A 17,723-nucleotide genomic window follows, 5' to 3' on the forward strand; every position below is an offset into this window, starting at 1 on the left:
CGCGCTCTGCCCCCCCCCCCCCCCCGCTGGGGTGGACGGCTGTGGGCAGTTACCTGCCAGCTGGGTCGGTCCACCACGACCGATCTGTTCCATGGCTCTCCGGTGGGGATTTGTACCCTAAACCGCAAAACTCCGAGTCCTAAACTGCTAAACTCTGAGTCCTAAACTGCTAAACTCTGAGTCCTAAACTGCTAAACTCCGAGTCCTCTGATTCTTGGCCAGATCCAGCAGGTGTGTTCATTGGTGCGGGGTATGTGGAAGCGAAAACTGCTGGGGAGGGGAGTCGGATAGGAAAAGCGAGCTGGAAATCTCTCACTTTGTTTGGAACCGAACGTACTCGGACCGCGTGCAGGGGAGGCGGAGGCCGTAGGCATCAGACTTGCAGCGTCTGCCCCAGAGCTGGGGGTGTTTCGGATTTGTGAGTAGGGCTCCGATTTCGATGGAAGTCGGTGACGTAACCCGAAATGAGGCTCGGAGGTTGGGGGTGGCTCTGCCAGCGGTCCTGGGGCCCGGCCTTGTGACAGTGGGGACAAAGTTCCCTTTGGAGGCAGGGACTGAGTGCTTCAGAGGGAGGCCTGGCTGCGTTTGTAACTTGCCGTCTGTACGCAGCAAGGTATATAATCTTTTTAATTCATGTGGAAGGTGGATCTTATGCAAAATTTACATCGCATTTACCCATTTGCTGTGACTTTTTCTCTTGTGTCTGCTTCTGGTGTGTCTTCTCAGGTCCCTTTCCTCTCCTGGAGAGCTTATCTCTTGCTTTTAGAGTTCCAGACAGCTTTCCCAAGGGATGACGCTGTGCTATGGCAGAGCGGCTCTTCACAGGACTCGTTACCGGCATTTTGCTATGAGCTGTCTCGAAGCAGCTGATGGACTGCGGGACTCCTTTGGGGGCGTTACAGAATATGAGGGGGAGAGCGAGCGTGCGAGCATTCTGCTAGAAAATTGCAGGGTTTGCGCGCCCTTTCATATCTGCTCGTGAAGAGCAGTGGTCGTGGGTTAACGGTAAGGGAAACGGGAGTGGTAGCGATGAGAGTTCTCACCGGAAAAATCCTTTTTATCGAGTGGCAGCGTCGCAGTTGCCATTTCACAGGTGTCCGGTTGTTTTTTCTGTGCCTTGTGTATGTGTGCTCAGGATTTGTGCTCTCTGCTGTTTCCCTCCTCCAGGAGCTGATAACGGAGAGCCAAATGCAGTCCGTGTTTACAGATATCGGCAAAATCAACTTCAGAGATCCTTCGAATTACTGCGTGATTCCCAGCGTGCCGGGCCTGGCGTCTAATTCTGTCGCCTCAGCGGCGTGGCTTAGCAGCGAGGGGGAGGCTCTCTTCGCTCTGCCCTCTGCTTCGGGAGGGATCTTCGTCCTTAAGCTGCCTCCTCACGATGCGCCCGGTAAGGAGCGGGAACAGGCTGTCTCCTCGCATCTGCCTCTGCAAAACACCGCTCAGGGTGGCATCCCCCCTCCTAGCTTTGAACTTCGCTTGAGTTTGATTTTTGCCGTGTGTCGTACAAATTCACTCCGCGCACGCAAAAGCTCTTTTACATCGTGGCTGTGAAGCCCCTTGCTGGTGGCGGTAAATATTTTGTTAACGAGTACCCAACGTATGTCTTAATATCACTTTTATTTTGAAAGGAATGGTTTCAGTTGTGGAATTGAAACAGAGCTCGGTGATGCAGCGTTTCCTTACCGGGTGGATGCCAACTGCCATCAGGTTAGTGTCTGGTGACGAATAAGTGGAACTAATTTTGTCTTTTTGAGTCCCTCACCTAGAGTTTCTAGCTGAAGTCAAAGACAGGCAAGTCAGGTTCTATAAATACTCTGCCAAAAAAGTTAACTGCGTCGCAGGACCTATCGCGGTAGGGAAGTTGGGACTTGGAACGCTGGATTAATTCATCTTAATATGGGGTCCTGCTGACTCTGTGTGTCTGTGTCTACGAATGTGTTATATCTAGTAATGGGCCTCCAAGGATTTGTCCAGGATATGGCTCGCAGCCAGCGCAGATTAGGGATTACAACAGTTGTATGTTCTTGCCCTTGTTCCGAAACGTCAGGCTTGTTCCTGGCCGGCAGAGGTTACGTGTGGATGACACGGACGCTCTGTGTGCAGACTGGGCTCGGTGTTGGGTCGTAATCGTTACGGTATCTTAGAGCGCAACAACCAAATTCTAGGCCCTCTTGGAGATGGGAGCGAGTCCCCTGACGCCCTGAATGACTTTGACCGTCAGCGGTGCATTGCTTGGGGCTGGTGGGATCCTTCCTTCCCTCCGGATCCTTCGCCCGCGTTCTGCAAGCGCTAGGCTGGGGCTGGGGAAGCCAGGGATGTGCTTCGGCTCTGCCAAGGCGGGTGAAGAGCTGGGCGTTACCGGTGTGGTGGGCTCCTCTGCGCCTTGGACGCTGACCCGCACAGTCCTGAAACGCTGCTCTCTGCTCCTGGTCTCACACCACTGATCTATTTGTTTTCAAACGCAGTGCGATAGAAACCCTGTGCCTTGGATCTGTGCGCTGACCTTGATTTTTCTTTTAAGCTGTTGAAACAAACTCTGTATTTTCAGAGGTGACTGTGGCCCGTCGGACCTGCCTATCAGCCTCTCTGTTCACTGCCTAGATCACGATGCCTTTCTCTTTGCTCTCTGCCAGGACCATAAACTTCGGATGTGGTCCTATAAGGTGAGCGAGGCCTGCTTTCGGGGGAGTAGCGTCTTCCGTCGCTGCTCGGGTGATAGTCTGAGGCATAAGAAACGAAGGCTGAGTGGTCGGCATAGATTCGACCTGCCGTTAAATTGTCACTGAGTCAACTTCCGCACGCTGGGATTCAGAGCAATTTGTGAAAATTGTTGTGGCGTGTGTTTGTAGCCACGTTCGGAAAGCGGGTGTTGGTTCTTCTCTGCGGCAAAGCCCTGTGCGTAGGGTAAGAGGCTGCGTTAGGTTATTTACAAATGCAGTGCAGCGTTTGGGAAGGCAGGCAGGAGCGCTTCAAGGGCCGAGGAGGCACACCAAATGATTTTTCTACTGCTTTAGCGGTAATAAGAGCGTCTTTGTAACGTGGCTCCTCGTCAACAAGAAGTTAATAAAAGCCTCTGCTTGCTGCATGCCACTTGCTCCAAATATCAGTGCCAAAGCTAATCGACCAGCACAACTGCTTTCACGGCTCGTCTGCACTGGAATGCGTGCGTGCTTACGGGAGGGAGGGGAAGCTTCATCGTACGTGCCTGGGCTCTGAAAGCCCATGTGCTCGGTGGGAGAGGGCACAGGTGAGATGGGGAAAGCTGAACGGTGGTTCGGGTATGGATGCTCTACTTGCATCCTTTAGGGGAAGGTCTGGGCAGACTTTGGCCAGAAGGGGAAGGATGAGGGAGAAGGGCAGTTTCTCAGTCCTGAGTCTCTCCTACGCTACTTTCCTGATACCTTTATTCTGTGTAGGATCAAATGTGCCTGATGGCTGCAGATCTGCTGGAGTTCATGCCGGTCAGCAGGGACCTGCGGCTTGCAGCTGGGACCGGGCACCGACTGCGGCTGGCCTTCTCCCAGTCCCTGGGGCTTTACCTCGGCGTGTACATGCACGCACCCAAGCGAGGGCAGGTACGGCGTGATGGGGCTTCCTCGCTGTGAATGCCTCTTTCTTGGGCTGCACGGAAAATACGTCGTTCCTCCCTGGATTTGGGTCTGTAAGGCAAGAAATAGGGAAAAGTTTCACGTCTGACCCTCTGGAGAGAGCAGTACTTTCTGAATAAACAAACTTTTTTGTTCTCAAAGCACTGCAAGATACACGTGCTCTTGCCTTGGGAGTGGAACTCCCTGTGTGACTAAGCTGAGCTGTGGGTGCTAGTTCACTTGTTCACCTCCTGTTCCGGTAGGATCCTGAAAGTACATATGTGCCGTGGGAAAAGGAAAGGTCCAAAAGGAGCTAAAAGCATGGAAATACTGATAGTATATTTATGTCGGGCTCCTGGGAGCGTGCGGACGCATCGCTGTGCGTTGCCAAACGTTGGCTTCTGCAGAACTTCTGCTTCTTGCGGTGAATAATAAATCTAGCAGGACAGGGATGACGGCACAGAGTAGTCTCATCTGTTGGACAGCTTACCCTTTCCCTTCTCCAGGGGATTCATTCGCATACGGAGTAGAAGCGCGTATCGTGACTTCTGCTGTCCCGCTAGTGCTCTGCTTGCTCTGGTAAGAACACGCAGAGCTTGGTTTGCAGCAAGTGGCCTGAGGATTCAGGGCTTTTCCACCTTAGTCTCCTTACTTGCCCGCATCGTGGTGTTGCTAGCAGTGCGCCAGCAGTGGTGTTTTTACCATTTTTCTGGTTTGGTCTTTCCAAAGGCAACTAGAAATCCTTCAGGTTCAGGCAGAGGCGAGTGTGCTTGCCGGGAAGGCTGAAGTCAGCGTTGTCAGTACGTGGCGCAGAGGGTCAGCTTGGCAGGGTCCGTGGCGTGCTCAGCTCGGCCCTCCTGCCCTCAGCCCGTAGGGGTCTGGCGGCTGTAGCATCAGGCAAGGAGAGGGACCGGAGGGACGAGCTTCCCCGCGACGTGCTGGTTATTGGCTTAGCCGTCCTTTGGCGAATGACTTACGGGGTGTGTTTGTAGTTCTGTGTCTTCCAGCTGGTGAGCACCGAGAGCAACCGCTACAGCCTTGACCACATATCCTCCCTGTTCTCCTCGCAGGTGAGTGCTGGGGCCCGGCTCCCCCAGAAGGCACTGGGACAAGAGGGAGGGTTGCTTACCGAGAGATCAGAGGCCCGGACTTGGGGATTTAACTGTGAATAAAGAATTCTTTCCAAAACGTGCTTAAATGATACGAGGGAATGTTTTGCTGTTGTTAACTACGCGCGTCTCTCTGCTGTACTCGAATTTACAACGAGGAGGTAAATATGTGCCCTCTTTCCTAGGAGACTCTCGTTGACTTTGCCTTAACCTCGGCTGAGATCTGGGCACTGTGGCACAACGAAGAGAACCAAACCGTTGTGAAATACATCAACTTCGAGCAGTGAGTTTCTGCGCTGAATTGCTAGCCTTGATAGGGGGGGGGGGGTGGGGGGGGGGGTAACTGCAGGAGCAGCTCCCAGATGCTGCTCATTAAAAGCACCGATGGAGCTCCTCAACCTTTTTCCTGTCCTGCTTTGCTGACTGGAATGTGTGGAGATGCAGATAGTTCTTCCTGTTGCAGTGTTCGTCTCACGTGCACGACTGCGTCTTCCTGCAGTGCAGATTACATGGATTTTTTTTGATTTTTTTTTTTTTTTGGGGTTCTGCTTTATAGTAAAGCTACAGCTCAGCTGCAGGAATGTGAAAAATGTAAAAAGATGGGCGGCAGGCTTGCTGGGAGCGGAGTCCGCTGTGAGCGTGTCAGAGGGAGGGCTGTACTTCACCGACAGCTCCTTCAAACCATAACTGGCTGGTCTCTTCTGGGAAGGATGTTTGGAGGAGACCAGTGATGTGAAAGCATCAGCTCTATCTTTTTAAAGCTGAGAGGGCAGGCTTGGTGCGTAACCAGACCAGGAAGTTAAATTCTGGGTAAAAAATGCTGTGAGTCTGCAGGTTTGGGCAGAAGAATCTACTGGTCAGTCTGAGAGAGTTGCTTGGTGAGCACGTGCGATGGGGAGAATGTTGATATAAATTAAGGAATCCAACCCGTTCTGTTAGCTCGGGGCTGGGGATGCCGCCGTTAAGCTGTCCTGTCACTTGTCAGTGGTCAAAGCTCCTCTGTTACCAGATCCAAGGGGCCGTGGTTGCTGTAAAGTCTGTGACCGCTGGTGAAAGTGACAGGTTGGGTTCAGACGGCTGCTCTGTTGGAGCCTTGCAATGCAAAGCCGGTTCTGGTTTTATTTTTCTTCCAGAAATGTCGCGGGCCAGTGGAACCAGGTCTTTGTGCAGCCACTGCCTGAAGAGGAAGTGACGGTTCGACACGATCAGGACCCCAGGGTGAGCCGATTATAAAATAGCAACGAGAAGTAATGAAGCTTCTCTGCCCAGGAGGAGAACATTAAGACGGTTCAAGCGTACAAATTATATTGATACAGTCTTAAAATTACTCCAAATTAAAGGGGACAAGCCTTAGCCTCTGTTGCCACAGCATTAAAGGGCTAAGCATGGTCATGAAACCAGAAGTTGAGGGATGAGGAGAATTTCAAGTCAGTCAAGAGAGAGCCTTGAGACAAGACATGTGAATAAACAAGATCTGGAGTGTGCGGGAAGCGGTGTCGATCACAGGAACTGCAAAGGGGTTGGAAGGGGAGAGGCTGGAGCAGGGTTTGGGCGTGAACTGAAGCTGGAAAGAAACACAGATCCAGGGGATGAGCTTGAGCATGGGAGGAAGGACCAGAAGCAGGATCTTAAATGCTCTCCTCCTGACACGTGTGTTTCCTTAAATTGCTGTCGTGTTCTCTTTGCAGGAAACCTACCTGGAGTATCTCTTCATGCCTGGCCGGTTCACAAATGCAGCTATCCAGAAGGCTTTACAGGTTAGTGAGAGGGCATTTGGTGCGCTCTCTGTTCAGCTTCTCCTTCCTGGCCATTTAGATGTGAGGCAACAGGACTCCTTGGAGCTCTTGGCGGGCATCAGTTTGCATTTGATAGTTTGTGGAGCTGTCAGTAGTCACCGAAGCGAGTTAGCGGCTGTTGTGCCGTACTTCAGCCGGTGTGTGCTGACGGCGGGAGGCAGAATGTGGTTTCCAGAAGATGTTTTCTCTTAGGACAGCAGGTTGCTGAGCTTGCTTTTCACTGCCTGCTGCTTTAGCCAGATGAACGGAGACTCTCAGCCCACTGTAGTGCTGTTGCTCAGAATACATCCGCTCGGTTCTGGCTCCTCTCGGGCTGTTAAGGGCAGAGCAAGGCAACGCGCGGTGCCTTTTCAGGAAAAATGGAAAAGCCAAACTTCCTCTACTCTGACCGCGTTGATTCTTTGTGCTGTGACCTTATGGAGGCCTGTAGCAAGGTACGAGAGCGAGCTGCTGTGAAGGTGTGCAGCGCTTCTTTCCTTACATCCCAGTGCAGTGCCTGCCAGGAGGCTTCCTCCATTTCCACAGGAAGAGCGAAGCTGGCTGTACGTCCGTGTACCCCACGTTTAGCAGCCAGCCATGTTTTTTAACACTTTCGTCCCGCGAAGCGCTGACCGATGCTCTCGTGTTTGCTTTACGTCATTCAGTGCTGCTCGAACCTCGGGGAGACGGCTCTCTTGCTTCAAAGTAAAAGTTTACTGTGCTGCTTTTCAGATCTTTTCTCAAGGAACTGAGAGACACGTGGATCTGACGTGGGATGAGTTAAAAAAAGAGGTTACCTTAGCCGTAGAAAGGAAGGTGAGATTCTTCCCCCCCCCCCAATATGTTTTGTTGTTACACCTGTTGTATGCAGTATTGCGATGGTTGGGTGAAGTTAAACGAGGTGCAAAGTGACCCCAGGCCTTGTTTTGTCCTTTGTCTCTCCAAAGGAGTTATGTGACTTTTAAAAAAAAGTACAAATCTTCATCCTTCCGGTCTGGCTTTTCCATCCCCTCTTGTTTTTCGGAGTCCTTTCTTCTTTCTTGGTGTTCTGCTGTCTCTGCTCCCTGGGTGCACTCTGCATGGAGTGTGCTTTGCTGGTCGCACGTTGCGTGCTGCCCATTCTCAGCTCCCTGTGCGTGGGTGCTGGCCGCCACCACGCAGAGCTGTTGCTCATAATTTTGGACACCAGAAGACAATCTGCTTAGAGGACCTATCCGAAAGATCAACTGGCTGTCCTTTTGGGTCTGAATTTCCCCCATTTTATCCTACTTCTCCAGATTTTACTCTGATATGCCCGATTCTCTAAGCCAGCAGTCCTTCCACCTGCGGCTCATCCTTGAGGCTGCTTAGACTATTGCTAGAAAGCTTGCAAAAAAAGGTGGTTTTGTATCCTCTGTAGCAATCTTCACGCACGATGTTTTTAGAGATCTGCAGTGCTGCCCTTTTTTCTTGATACCATTGGTGCTTCTTTATCTGAGGTTGTATAGAAATGGTTCTTGTGGCTTTGTTCCCCTTGCTGTTTGCTGCGTGATTCAGTGCTGTAGGAAAAAACTTAAATTTTGATGGTAAGGTGGTGGGGCAGAGAACCGTAACTGGTGTTTATAAACCTTAACCATGTAAAGGTGTGGCACTGGTCATGAGAGACAAGACAGCGGTCTGGACGCCACCATTTTTCTCTCTGGTTCGTTGCCTGTATTCATCTGAAGTCTTGTTTTGGTCCTGCTAGTTCCAGGGCAGCGTGACAGAATACGAGTGCTCACCGGAGGAGTTTTGGCAGCTGCAGGTGGAGTTCTGGTCCAAGTTCTATGCCTGCTGCCTTCAGTACCAAGAAGCGCTCTCACGGCCCCTGGCCCTGCACTTGAATCCCTACACCAGCATGGTGTGCCTGCTGAAGAAGGTGAGGCTGAGCGGCGGTGGCTTTTTGGCCGCTGCGGCCAACCGAAGCAGTGATCTCCAGGGAGGAGTTCTACTGACTGAGGTGTGGATTTGGGGAGCTCAAAGAAGGGCTTTCTCCTCACCTTTCTAGGGCTCCCTGTCTTTCCTCGTGCCCTGCTCCTTGGTGGACCATCTCTATCTCCTCTCTAACGAGCACCTCCTGACTGAGGATGACGCAGCCATCTTTGATGGTAAGTGAGGAGATTTTTTGGAGCTTTTTCATTGTTGGAGGCTGAAACGCTGCATGTCAGGGAAGCCCTGGGCAGAGGGATGTGGGAGTTTCCATAGAGGTCTCTTGAAGTGCTCCTGACTCCATAGTTGTCTACATGGAGACAGTTTTCTTATTTTGGCAATTGCAGGGAGTTTTATTTTGTGAAACCTGCCATCGTGCTCGCACCAGGAGTTAGAAAATGGTGTCAAGGCTGCAAATCTGCTGTGACTCATTTCAGCTAACTTAAAAAGGAAGAATCTTAGGTTTCAGGCTGCGTGTTGCTCAGTGACAAAGACCTGCACTGGTGGATCCTTTGCCCTCGTAGCTTTATAAACTATCTGTGCAGGCTGCGGTTAAATGGTGCTCCCTTCGTGCCCTCTCTCTGTGGGACAGGTCTGCCGGGTTGGAGCTCCATAGCGTGCTGGCAGGTCCCCAGTCCTGGTGGGGAGGGCGGGATGCAGCAGCTTGTGTTTCTGATCATGTGGGTGACACACACACACACCACCCCCCCCCCCCCCACAACAACCCCCCTTACCCAACCCCGCTATCTCAAAAAAAAACCCCCCCCCCCCCCACCATGAACCCCGCTTAAGCACCCCGCTTATCTCAGCTGGGTGCTTGCTCAGCTTTGCCATCCCCACCGAGAGCGGTTAAGACCTGCTCTGACTCGGTGCAAGCGGTTCTCTCTCGTAAAATTCCCCAATCTCTGCATCTTGCTGATGGAGTAAACTCCTTTCAAAGATTACAGACGAGAAGGAAACTTGTGATCCTCTAAGCACCCTGGCACGCTGGGCTCAACGGCCCAGTTCTGCAAACCGAGTTTTCAGTGCAAGTTTTTGTATAAATGTTTTCCTGTAAGCTGTGGAGAGGGACTGTGCCGTTTCTCGTCTCCGGGAAGTAAATGCCAGCGTGCAAAACCTGTCGTTAATGTTGTCGCCACAGTGCCCTCTATGCTTTGCTGGCCATTGAATGACGTTTCACAAGAAAGAGGCAACGGAAACTGTTACCTAAGCTCCACTTTCATGCTCAAGTGATTTTTATATTTTTATAAAGAAGAATCGTCATCCATTTGGTTGAGCTATTTCTGGATCTGAGGGAAGGAAAGCTGGAGGCCTGGGCTGGGTTTGGGAGGCTAGCAGTTCCTGCCCTGTCTGTTTCTCACTTCTCAAAAAATGAGACTCAATTTTAAAAACGCATGAATAAAGGATTGCATTGCAAAGCAGTGATTTAAACCCTCAGTACCGAATTTTCAGATCGCTTCTAAGAATGTGAAAATCCTCTCAGCTGTGAGAGGTGGTGCTGCAAATGGATAGCTGCTGTAACGAGAGCGTGTTCTGCTTGGCAGAGCTAAGCTATCGGAGCCATTTGCTCTGGAGTTGTTTTGCTCTTACACTGCACTAATTATTTCCCTTCAACGTGTGACTGGAGAAAATCCCTTGGAGGGAATTTCGTTGTTTTATTATCGTTGCATCAGCGTTTTTTACTTGCCAAATAATAAAGCCCAAGTCTTTCCCTTGTCAACTCCTAAGTTTTAATTCAGCCTCACAGTTAACAGGGAAGGGTCAGTTTGACATGCGGGACTGAGACCAGTCTGCTGCCGGTAGTTTGCTGATAGGAGCTGAACTAACTGGTTTTTGAATGGTCCTCCCACCTTCGCTTTGAAATCTCTTGTAAATATACAGTTAGATTCTTTCATTACAGATTTGGAGATGTCTCGTGATGTTGTCTGTCTTGTCCAGTGCCTTCGACTGATCGGAGAATCAATTTCCTTGGAAATGGCATTCATAATGGAAATGGCTTGCTCCCGCCTCCAGCCTCCAGAAAAGGCTGCAGAGGAGATCCTGGAGGACTTGATAGCTAATGACACGTAAGGAGACATTTTTGCAGAAGCTCCCCTGCAGGGAGGCAGGGATGGCTGAGCAGGGATTGCCTGGAGCTGTCCTTGATCGGCAGCAGAGCGCATTTGGGATGCGCGGGCTCTCCCTGTGCTGCAGGAGACCTTTCCAGGTCCCCTCAGAGATGGGGAGCATGGGTGTTGGTGACGTTAGCAGGGTCTTCCATCCAGAACCCCCTTGCTGTTGCCTGGGGCCCTCCAGAAGGGAAATGTTGGTGATTCTCAGGTGAGATAGAGGGCGGAAGAGGCACAAGTTCATGCTAGGTGATCATCGCAGTGTGGAAAGCAAGTGCCTGCAGACGTTAGGTAGAGGTCAGAGCCTTGGTCAAGCCTCCTGAAGTCATTCCCCCGTGGAATGCCAGCTATCTGACTGTTATTTCCTGGTCGCCTGGGGGAGTGGAATAAATAGACTGGTCCCTGCAGGCGCTGTTACAAAAGTCCAAGCCAGAAGAGGATTCCCATCAAGAATGTCCAGGCTGGTCAGATACGCTCCCTCCTGGGGAGGATCAGTAGGGGAGGAGAGGGAGCCCTCTTGAGTTTAAACCTCATGTTGCTGATTATCATCATCATTATTATTATTATTATCTTTTTTACTTTGCAGGGAAAATGTGATGGAGGATATACACAGCAAACTGCAGGAGATCAGAAACCCCATCCACGCCATCGGAGTGCTCATCCGAGAAATGGACTACGAGACGGATGTTGACATGGAAAGAGGTGAAAGCTCCACAGCAGTGCGTTTGGGCTGGGAAAGCGGCGGCTCAGCAAGTGTTCTTGTCAGTCTAGTTCTTCCCCTTATCTCGGTGATTTTATCTTTCAGCTCACCATCTAAATATGCGCATGAACCTCACCCAGCTGTATGGCAGTGGTACCGCTGTCAACGTGGTTTGCTGGGGGGTATGTAAGATTGCCACGATCCGTTTCCTGATCTGTCGGGACTTGTTGATCCTCCAACAGCTGTTGCTGCGGCTTGGAGATCCTGTGAGTACAGCCCTTGAAGCTACTTGCTACGCTCTTTGAACTTTTGGATCTGGGGTTCTGCTGGTGCCAGACTGTGAGCTCTGTCTCTTCCCACAAAACACTGGAGGCTGTTTGAACTAGCCCGAGGCTTGGGCAAGCCCTCTTCTCTCCTCCAGCCGCTTTTTGTCATCCTAAGCAAAGCAGCGGTGCGCTGCGTTCACGCCCTAATTCCCTCTTTCCACGCTGAGCATCCAGGAAGCAAAACTCTTTTCGCGGGAGGAGGGCATCATTTCCAGCCTCCCGTCTGAAACAACGCTGCCTGAGCACGTGCAGTTCTCCCATCTGTTCCCCATCCCTCCCACCCCACTGCGCAGCCCAGCACACACACGATTGCAGCCTTATTCTCTGGCCACGCAGCACCTTTGCGTCACAGCAGCGGTGTTTACCCAGAGGCTGTGGTTTCGGCCTCCGTGAGCAAACAGCCAGTGCAAACAGCCGCCGTGATGGCAGCTGTGTTTGGGGTCGTGGGCTGGGCTGGGCCGGGCCCGTCCTGTTGGCCGTATGGCCGCATGAGGGATGGTGCTGATGGTTTGAGTCGACGCAGGGGTGCGTAACAAGTCCCCAGACAAGGGGAGTGTTGTTTAAACCAATATTATTTACTTGGAAACATTACTGCAGTAGCTTCTCGGTTGAAAAGAAATCCCCTTCTTCCTGGATAAGGCTGCCCTGGGAACATTTAAAGCGCACTGCAAGGTGCCCTTCTGGAGCCAGGCATGTGACCTGCTGCTTGCTTGATGAGGAACTGCTGCTGTGCCACCCTGACGTGCTTGTGTCCTTCACAAGCGTGGATTGCTTTTCCTCCCCTGTCCACCTAGCCCTGCTGCTCTTGGCTGGAGCACACAGGGGTGCAGTGCCCGAGCAGCAGGGCTGGGCCCCGAGACGGTCTCTGCAGCAAAGCCGTGATTTCACTTTCAGTGACAGCGCAAAGCACCTTTTTGCTGGTGTCCCTGGCGTCGGGAGGTGCTGGTGTTTGTAGGCTAGAGAAGCGCTCGGTGTGCACGTAGCTTTGCTTGTTAAGCCTTCCCCACGGGATCTGGGCCGCCAGAATAGTTAACTCACCCCTTGGTCCTGAGGTGACACTGTAATTTGTGACTGGGTCATTCTGGCACACGCGAGAGTCCTGCTGGTCTCCTGGGTGGGTTGAGTTAACTGCCGGGCTATTGACCGCCTCGGTGTTCGCAGGGGGGGCGAGCTGGGCCTGACACAAACCTCGCTGATCGCCCTTCACCTGCCGTCGCTCTCTGGGCTTGGCCTCTCGGTGTGCCAACCTCTGTGGTTTGCTTGCAGATGGTTTTGGGAGGGGGACAGCTGTTCCAGTCTCAGCAGGACCTGCTGCACCGCACCTCTCCCCTGCTGCTGTCCTACTACCTGATCAGGTGGGCAAGCCAGTGCCTGGCGTCGGACGTCCCCGTCGACACGCTGTAAGTCTCTACCGTGCCCATTCTGCCTTTGATTCTAGGTTCCTGCTAAATCCACCTGGAATGCCCTTCCTGGTATGAAAAGCTGGTGGTTGCTGTGGGAGTCTCACTCTAGGAGTCAGGTTGTGCTGGGGAGGGTTGTTTGGGTTTTTTTTTTTCCATGTTTTGAGCTGACTGTTTGCCTTGTGCTAATTCTGCCGTGTGAGGTCTCGCTGTTCTGTGCACTGTTGCCTTTTTCAGCAGTAGGAGTCATTTGAGTTGAACAATGAGCACAATTAAAGCAGGAGGCGTTTTGTTGTCTCTTCACTGATGGCTTTTTCTTCTCTAGGGAATCTAATCTGCAGCATCTATCTGTGTTGGAGTTAGCAGACACTACTGCTCTAACACCTCATAAACTAGGTAAGATGTCCACAGTTCATCAGCTCTCGGTTTCTGTTATTTATACCTCTTGCGCTCTGGGTCTCTGCCACCCGAGGCGAATGCTTCACGCGGTGAGCTAATGGAGTGGATGGTTGAATGACCCCGCTTTACGTGGAGATGTTTGTCATGCTGTCCACCAAAAAACAACAACAAAACCAAAGTATCTTGTAGCATTGGACTCTGACCAGAGACGTGGATCTTATTCTCAGCCTGAGGAGGATGGGAAGGCCTTGCTCAGCCAAACATTATTAATTCTGGCCCCGGCAGTATCAGCCAAGCTCACCTCTTGCTCCTGTACGTTAACAGTGGCTAGTGGGTCAGCCCAGGCCTGCCCTGCTCGCTAGCCGTTATCCCACAGCGAGCAGGAGCAGCAGCTCAAGGAAGCGAGAGAATGTAGAAATACTTCCCCAAAACATGCTTGTGCTTCCAACACTTTGCAGTTCACATGTGAGTGTTGCTCACAGCCAGTAACCTCGAGGGGGAAATCGCAGCTGATAATTTGTTCACATTTTAAAAGTCTTGCTGCAAAGATGTACACTTTGGGTTACTGTCCTGGGGGAGAAATCCTAATGGGGGAGAATATAAGGCAACTTAATTAGGAGGATGTGTACCTTGAAGTGGTTACAGAGGGAGGTGGTGAGCAGGGCAGGGGAGAAAATGCACAGGTAAGAGCCTGCTGTAACTAGTCTGCGTGGCTCTTCGAGGCTGCGACCCTTCAGAGGGAGCTGAGAAAATCAGTGACAAACAGGCAGCAGTGCCACGTGTGAAGGGCTGTGAGCTGGGGAAGAACTTCCTCCGCTTGCTGACGAGCCTGGGGCATCTGTGCTCTTTGTAAGCAGGCTGCCATCTTCAGAGTCCGAACTCTCCCTGAATGAGAGTCTCGGTTCAGTAGGCAGTTGCCTCAACGTAAATGTCAGCACATGAAAGCGAAATTGAAAACATCCTTTGTGCGTGCCAGTGTCGTGGGTTATTTCTTGGCCCGCTCATGAGGAAAGTCCTGTTTGGCCTCTGTGCTTCAGGAAAAATATGTGAAACGTAGGGAAGATAGAAAGGAGGTGGCAGCCTGGGGAGAGGCGCCGAGAACAGTTAGCTAATGGGAGATTGGACTGCTTAGGGCGCTGGAATGAGGAGGGAGGCATCTGAACAGAGCCAGATAGCCGAATCGGCACTCCCTCAGCCCTGCCCTGCAAAATGCTCGGTCGTGCTGGAAAGGTGCAGCTGGGCTGCGAATAGCACAACTGGAGAGAGAGCACAGCCCTTTTTTTTCCTCTCGTGTTATAATTGAGTTGTGGTTAATAAACATTGCAGTATGTGGCTCTTTGATCTCCTGCTGCTCCCTCTGACTTAACCAGACGGCACGAGAAATCCAAAACCAACAATTTTGAGTATCGAATGTGCTTATTGTTTTGCTCTGACTTAATCTGTGACGTTTGGACTGGTGAGCACAGCGCGGTGTAGAAAGCCTGGGATGTCTGCTGCGGGCCCTCTTCTCAGCATTTCTTTAACCTTGTATTTTTAGTATCCGGCCCTCAAACAATTGTGGAGCTGTTCTTTCAGGAAGTGGCCAGAAAGCACATCATATCTCGACTCTTCTTGCAACCAAACACCTCTTTGGCTGAAACAAGTTTGAACTGGCCCCATCTCATTACCGCAATAGTGGCTGACTTTCTGCCGCTCCTGTATCCTTGGCTGTAAACCCGCTGCGAGGTGCTCGCTCTCGCCGGGGCCGTAACCAGGGGGAGTTTCTGTACGGCAACGGCAGTGCCGGAGCCCCTGCGCGAGTTGTGCGAGATTGCACGGAGGCTGCGTATCGCGTCCCGGTCCCGAGGCTGGGAGCGTCAGTGGGTCTGTGGGAGGGTTGGGGTTGTGGAGTGCTCGGGGGCTGTAAGTTGGCCATCTCTGCCACCGAGCCTCGTGCAGTTCCAAAATCAATGGTTTCCACACCCAAATTTCGAAGGCAAGTCTCCTGAACAAGTGACTGTTGTTGGTGTTAATGGGATTTGCAGGTATTTTAAGATTTCACAGAATCCATCCCGTTTAGGTGCACAATAAAGGATTTGAGTTTTTGACTTTAAGCCCCTGAGCTCTAGCAACTTGACTTGGCGAGGTGCAGTGCTGGGAGATTTGGAAGGGTAACAAGATTTGGGCAGTTGTGGATTAGATGTACTAATGGTTTTGTTCTAATATGGATAAATCTTATTACAGAATAATGACTTGTATAAAGAGCGGCTTAATCTTCTCTCCTTTCCCCCCACAAACTGGGCGTGAGAGGCATGCCGACTTTCAGACTAGTCCTCCGAGCTCTCCGGACTGGATTGTCCTCCGTTCCTTAACCTCCGCACAGATGGCCCAGCAATCCCGGCTTCCTCTTCCCCGAGTGCCTGATGGGGAGCTGTCAGTACACCCAGCTGCAGGTGAGTGCTTCGCGCCGGCTCTCCCGCAGGCGCTGAAAAGGGGAAGAGCAGGAGCGAGCACAAGTCTCTTTCCACGCGTGGGTTTCTTCCGTAGCAGCTCTGCGCTTTGGCCGATGCGGAGGGTGTAACGCAGTGTGAGCTCCGTGCGCAGCCGCCTTACCTCTGCTTAGAAAAAGCTACCCAAAGCATCATCTTTCCGGGTGCTGGGGTTTGTTCTGCTTTCCCCTAGTCGCTGCTCTCTGAGCTCAGACCTGAGCTAATCTTCCCAAGTGCTCTGCTCCCGTGTCTCCCTTTTGGAGACGATGGGCTGGAAGTTTGTCCTGCAGATGAAACACGCTGCAAGGAATGATTCTTTTGGAGAATTGTTAGAAATGTCTCTCAGAACTATCGCAGTGTCAGTGCAGTGAACAAATTGTAAGGTAGTAAATATCTTCCATCTTCCTCATGCATCTGTCTTGTTCCCTCTAGTGTCCGCCTCTGCTAATGGAAGGACTTGTTGCTAAATATCTCGTACCTAGAAAATGCCGCAGAGAGTTTGCTGGGGAATGATTTAAGATGGTCATCTTATGCATTTCCTCTTTTCATCTGTTTTCAAGAAAATCCAGGCATAAGTGCTCAGGATTGTTATATACCCTTTTCGTGGGAGTTCAGTCTCCCGGGGCTTGCCTGACAGCGTGGGACTGCCTGCAAGAAACATCTTTGCGGAGCTTGTTTAGATATCACAGCAAGCCCGTGATCCAATAGCTTGTTACCTGCTGATGTACCCGCAGCCTTTCCTGTGCTACTACTGCAAACAGATTGCCCGTGGGACTGGGGGTTCAGAAGGCTGCCTTCAACCCAGCAGCAGCAGTACTGTTTCAGGAGGGCTCATCTATTTCTTAAATGTCCTTACTAGTAAAAAATGGTGTAAGAAACATCCATCGTCTTTCCATCCCCGGCTGCGCTCCCAACATCTTGGTAGCAGGGCGAGTCAACTGCGTTTTTTTTTTCCAGGTGTCTCCATAGGGCGCTGTATTTCAGACCACTGTTTCTCCACCGTCCCCTCCCGTGTTCTCCAGGGGCTTGGTAGTTGTAGCTGCTTGTGCTCTAGTTCTGAACGGCACGATTTCTTGTCTGCAGAGCCACGCGACGCATTTCATTCCCCGACTGATGGCAGTCCTTGAGGCATGCGGGGCTAGGCAGGCTGTTATTAGCGAGATGTCTTTTCCTGTGCTTAGCAGAACCTTTTATTCTCACAGTCCCTTACACCTGGGGGCTGAATTGCTTTCTTTTGTGTTCACGTTGCTGCCGAGAAGAATGTCAAATCTGCAGAGCTTTTGAGCCAGGAAATGCCAGGACGGTTTCGGCAGCATCGTTCTGCCTCCTGGCGTATGTGCGCTCTCGTGGCGCGAGCACGCTTTGAATTTCCTTGCGTTGCTTTCACTTCACTTGTGTCCCGCCTCGAGGAGATACGAGAGACTTTTATCTCTGCAGGAGCGGGCTCTTCCTCCTCCCCGCTACCTTCTGTTACGCTTACTGATCCCAGTTGGTCACGTAAACTTGGATTAAGTGCATTGACCTCGGGGAGCTAACACCAGATTTGCTGTGAGCGTGAGCACGGTGACCCAAATAGAGGTGGAGATGCAGGAAGCACCCTGTGAGTAACAGGCGGGCACGGAGACGGTCTAGTGACCAAAGCGCTGGCCTGGGAGAAGGGCCAAACCTCTCCTTGTTGCTTATTCTCTGTGACAAGCTGTTGAGCAAGCCTAGGGTGGGATTTATCTGTTGTAGCTGGCTAATTTGAGCGGTGAATCCAGGCTCAGAGGATGCGTTGCCATGCGGCTTTTAGTCGGACCCTTGGCTGGGGTAGGCGAGGCATATGTGCTGGTGGTTTACGCACATGCAAAGACGCAGGTCGGCCGGTGAAACCTTGGCTTTACCACCGGGTCCTGGCTTCT

At 51.7% G+C, this 17,723-nt stretch overlaps 1 protein-coding gene across 1 annotated transcript in view; it reads left to right on the top strand.

The window, feature by feature from the left end:
• Window positions 1-1,167: 1,167 nt before the first annotated feature.
• LOC103917777 (nuclear pore complex protein Nup160-like) overlaps window positions 1,168-17,723 on the top strand; it is a gene marked incomplete at its 5' end in the record, with an annotated part of 38,364 nt that continues 21,808 nt past the window's right edge. The window contains 18 exons of the mRNA XM_009324968.1: window positions 1,168-1,390; window positions 1,632-1,710; window positions 2,552-2,666; window positions 3,420-3,578; window positions 4,583-4,660; window positions 4,885-4,982; window positions 5,833-5,917; window positions 6,388-6,456; window positions 7,207-7,290; window positions 8,201-8,371; window positions 8,501-8,600; window positions 10,322-10,487; window positions 11,116-11,252; window positions 11,335-11,495; window positions 12,822-12,955; window positions 13,281-13,351; window positions 14,892-15,051; window positions 15,717-15,786. Coding sequence (XP_009323243.1) covers window positions 1,168-1,390; window positions 1,632-1,710; window positions 2,552-2,666; window positions 3,420-3,578; window positions 4,583-4,660; window positions 4,885-4,982; window positions 5,833-5,917; window positions 6,388-6,456; window positions 7,207-7,290; window positions 8,201-8,371; window positions 8,501-8,600; window positions 10,322-10,487; window positions 11,116-11,252; window positions 11,335-11,495; window positions 12,822-12,955; window positions 13,281-13,351; window positions 14,892-15,051; window positions 15,717-15,786 — 2,160 coding nt within the window. The remainder of the gene's footprint in view (window positions 1,391-1,631; window positions 1,711-2,551; window positions 2,667-3,419; window positions 3,579-4,582; window positions 4,661-4,884; window positions 4,983-5,832; window positions 5,918-6,387; window positions 6,457-7,206; window positions 7,291-8,200; window positions 8,372-8,500; window positions 8,601-10,321; window positions 10,488-11,115; window positions 11,253-11,334; window positions 11,496-12,821; window positions 12,956-13,280; window positions 13,352-14,891; window positions 15,052-15,716; window positions 15,787-17,723) is intronic.

Source organism: Pygoscelis adeliae, unplaced genomic scaffold (genome assembly GCF_000699105.1).
Source record: "Pygoscelis adeliae isolate BGI_AS28 unplaced genomic scaffold, ASM69910v1 Scaffold896, whole genome shotgun sequence".
NCBI lineage: Eukaryota > Metazoa > Chordata > Aves > Sphenisciformes > Spheniscidae > Pygoscelis > Pygoscelis adeliae.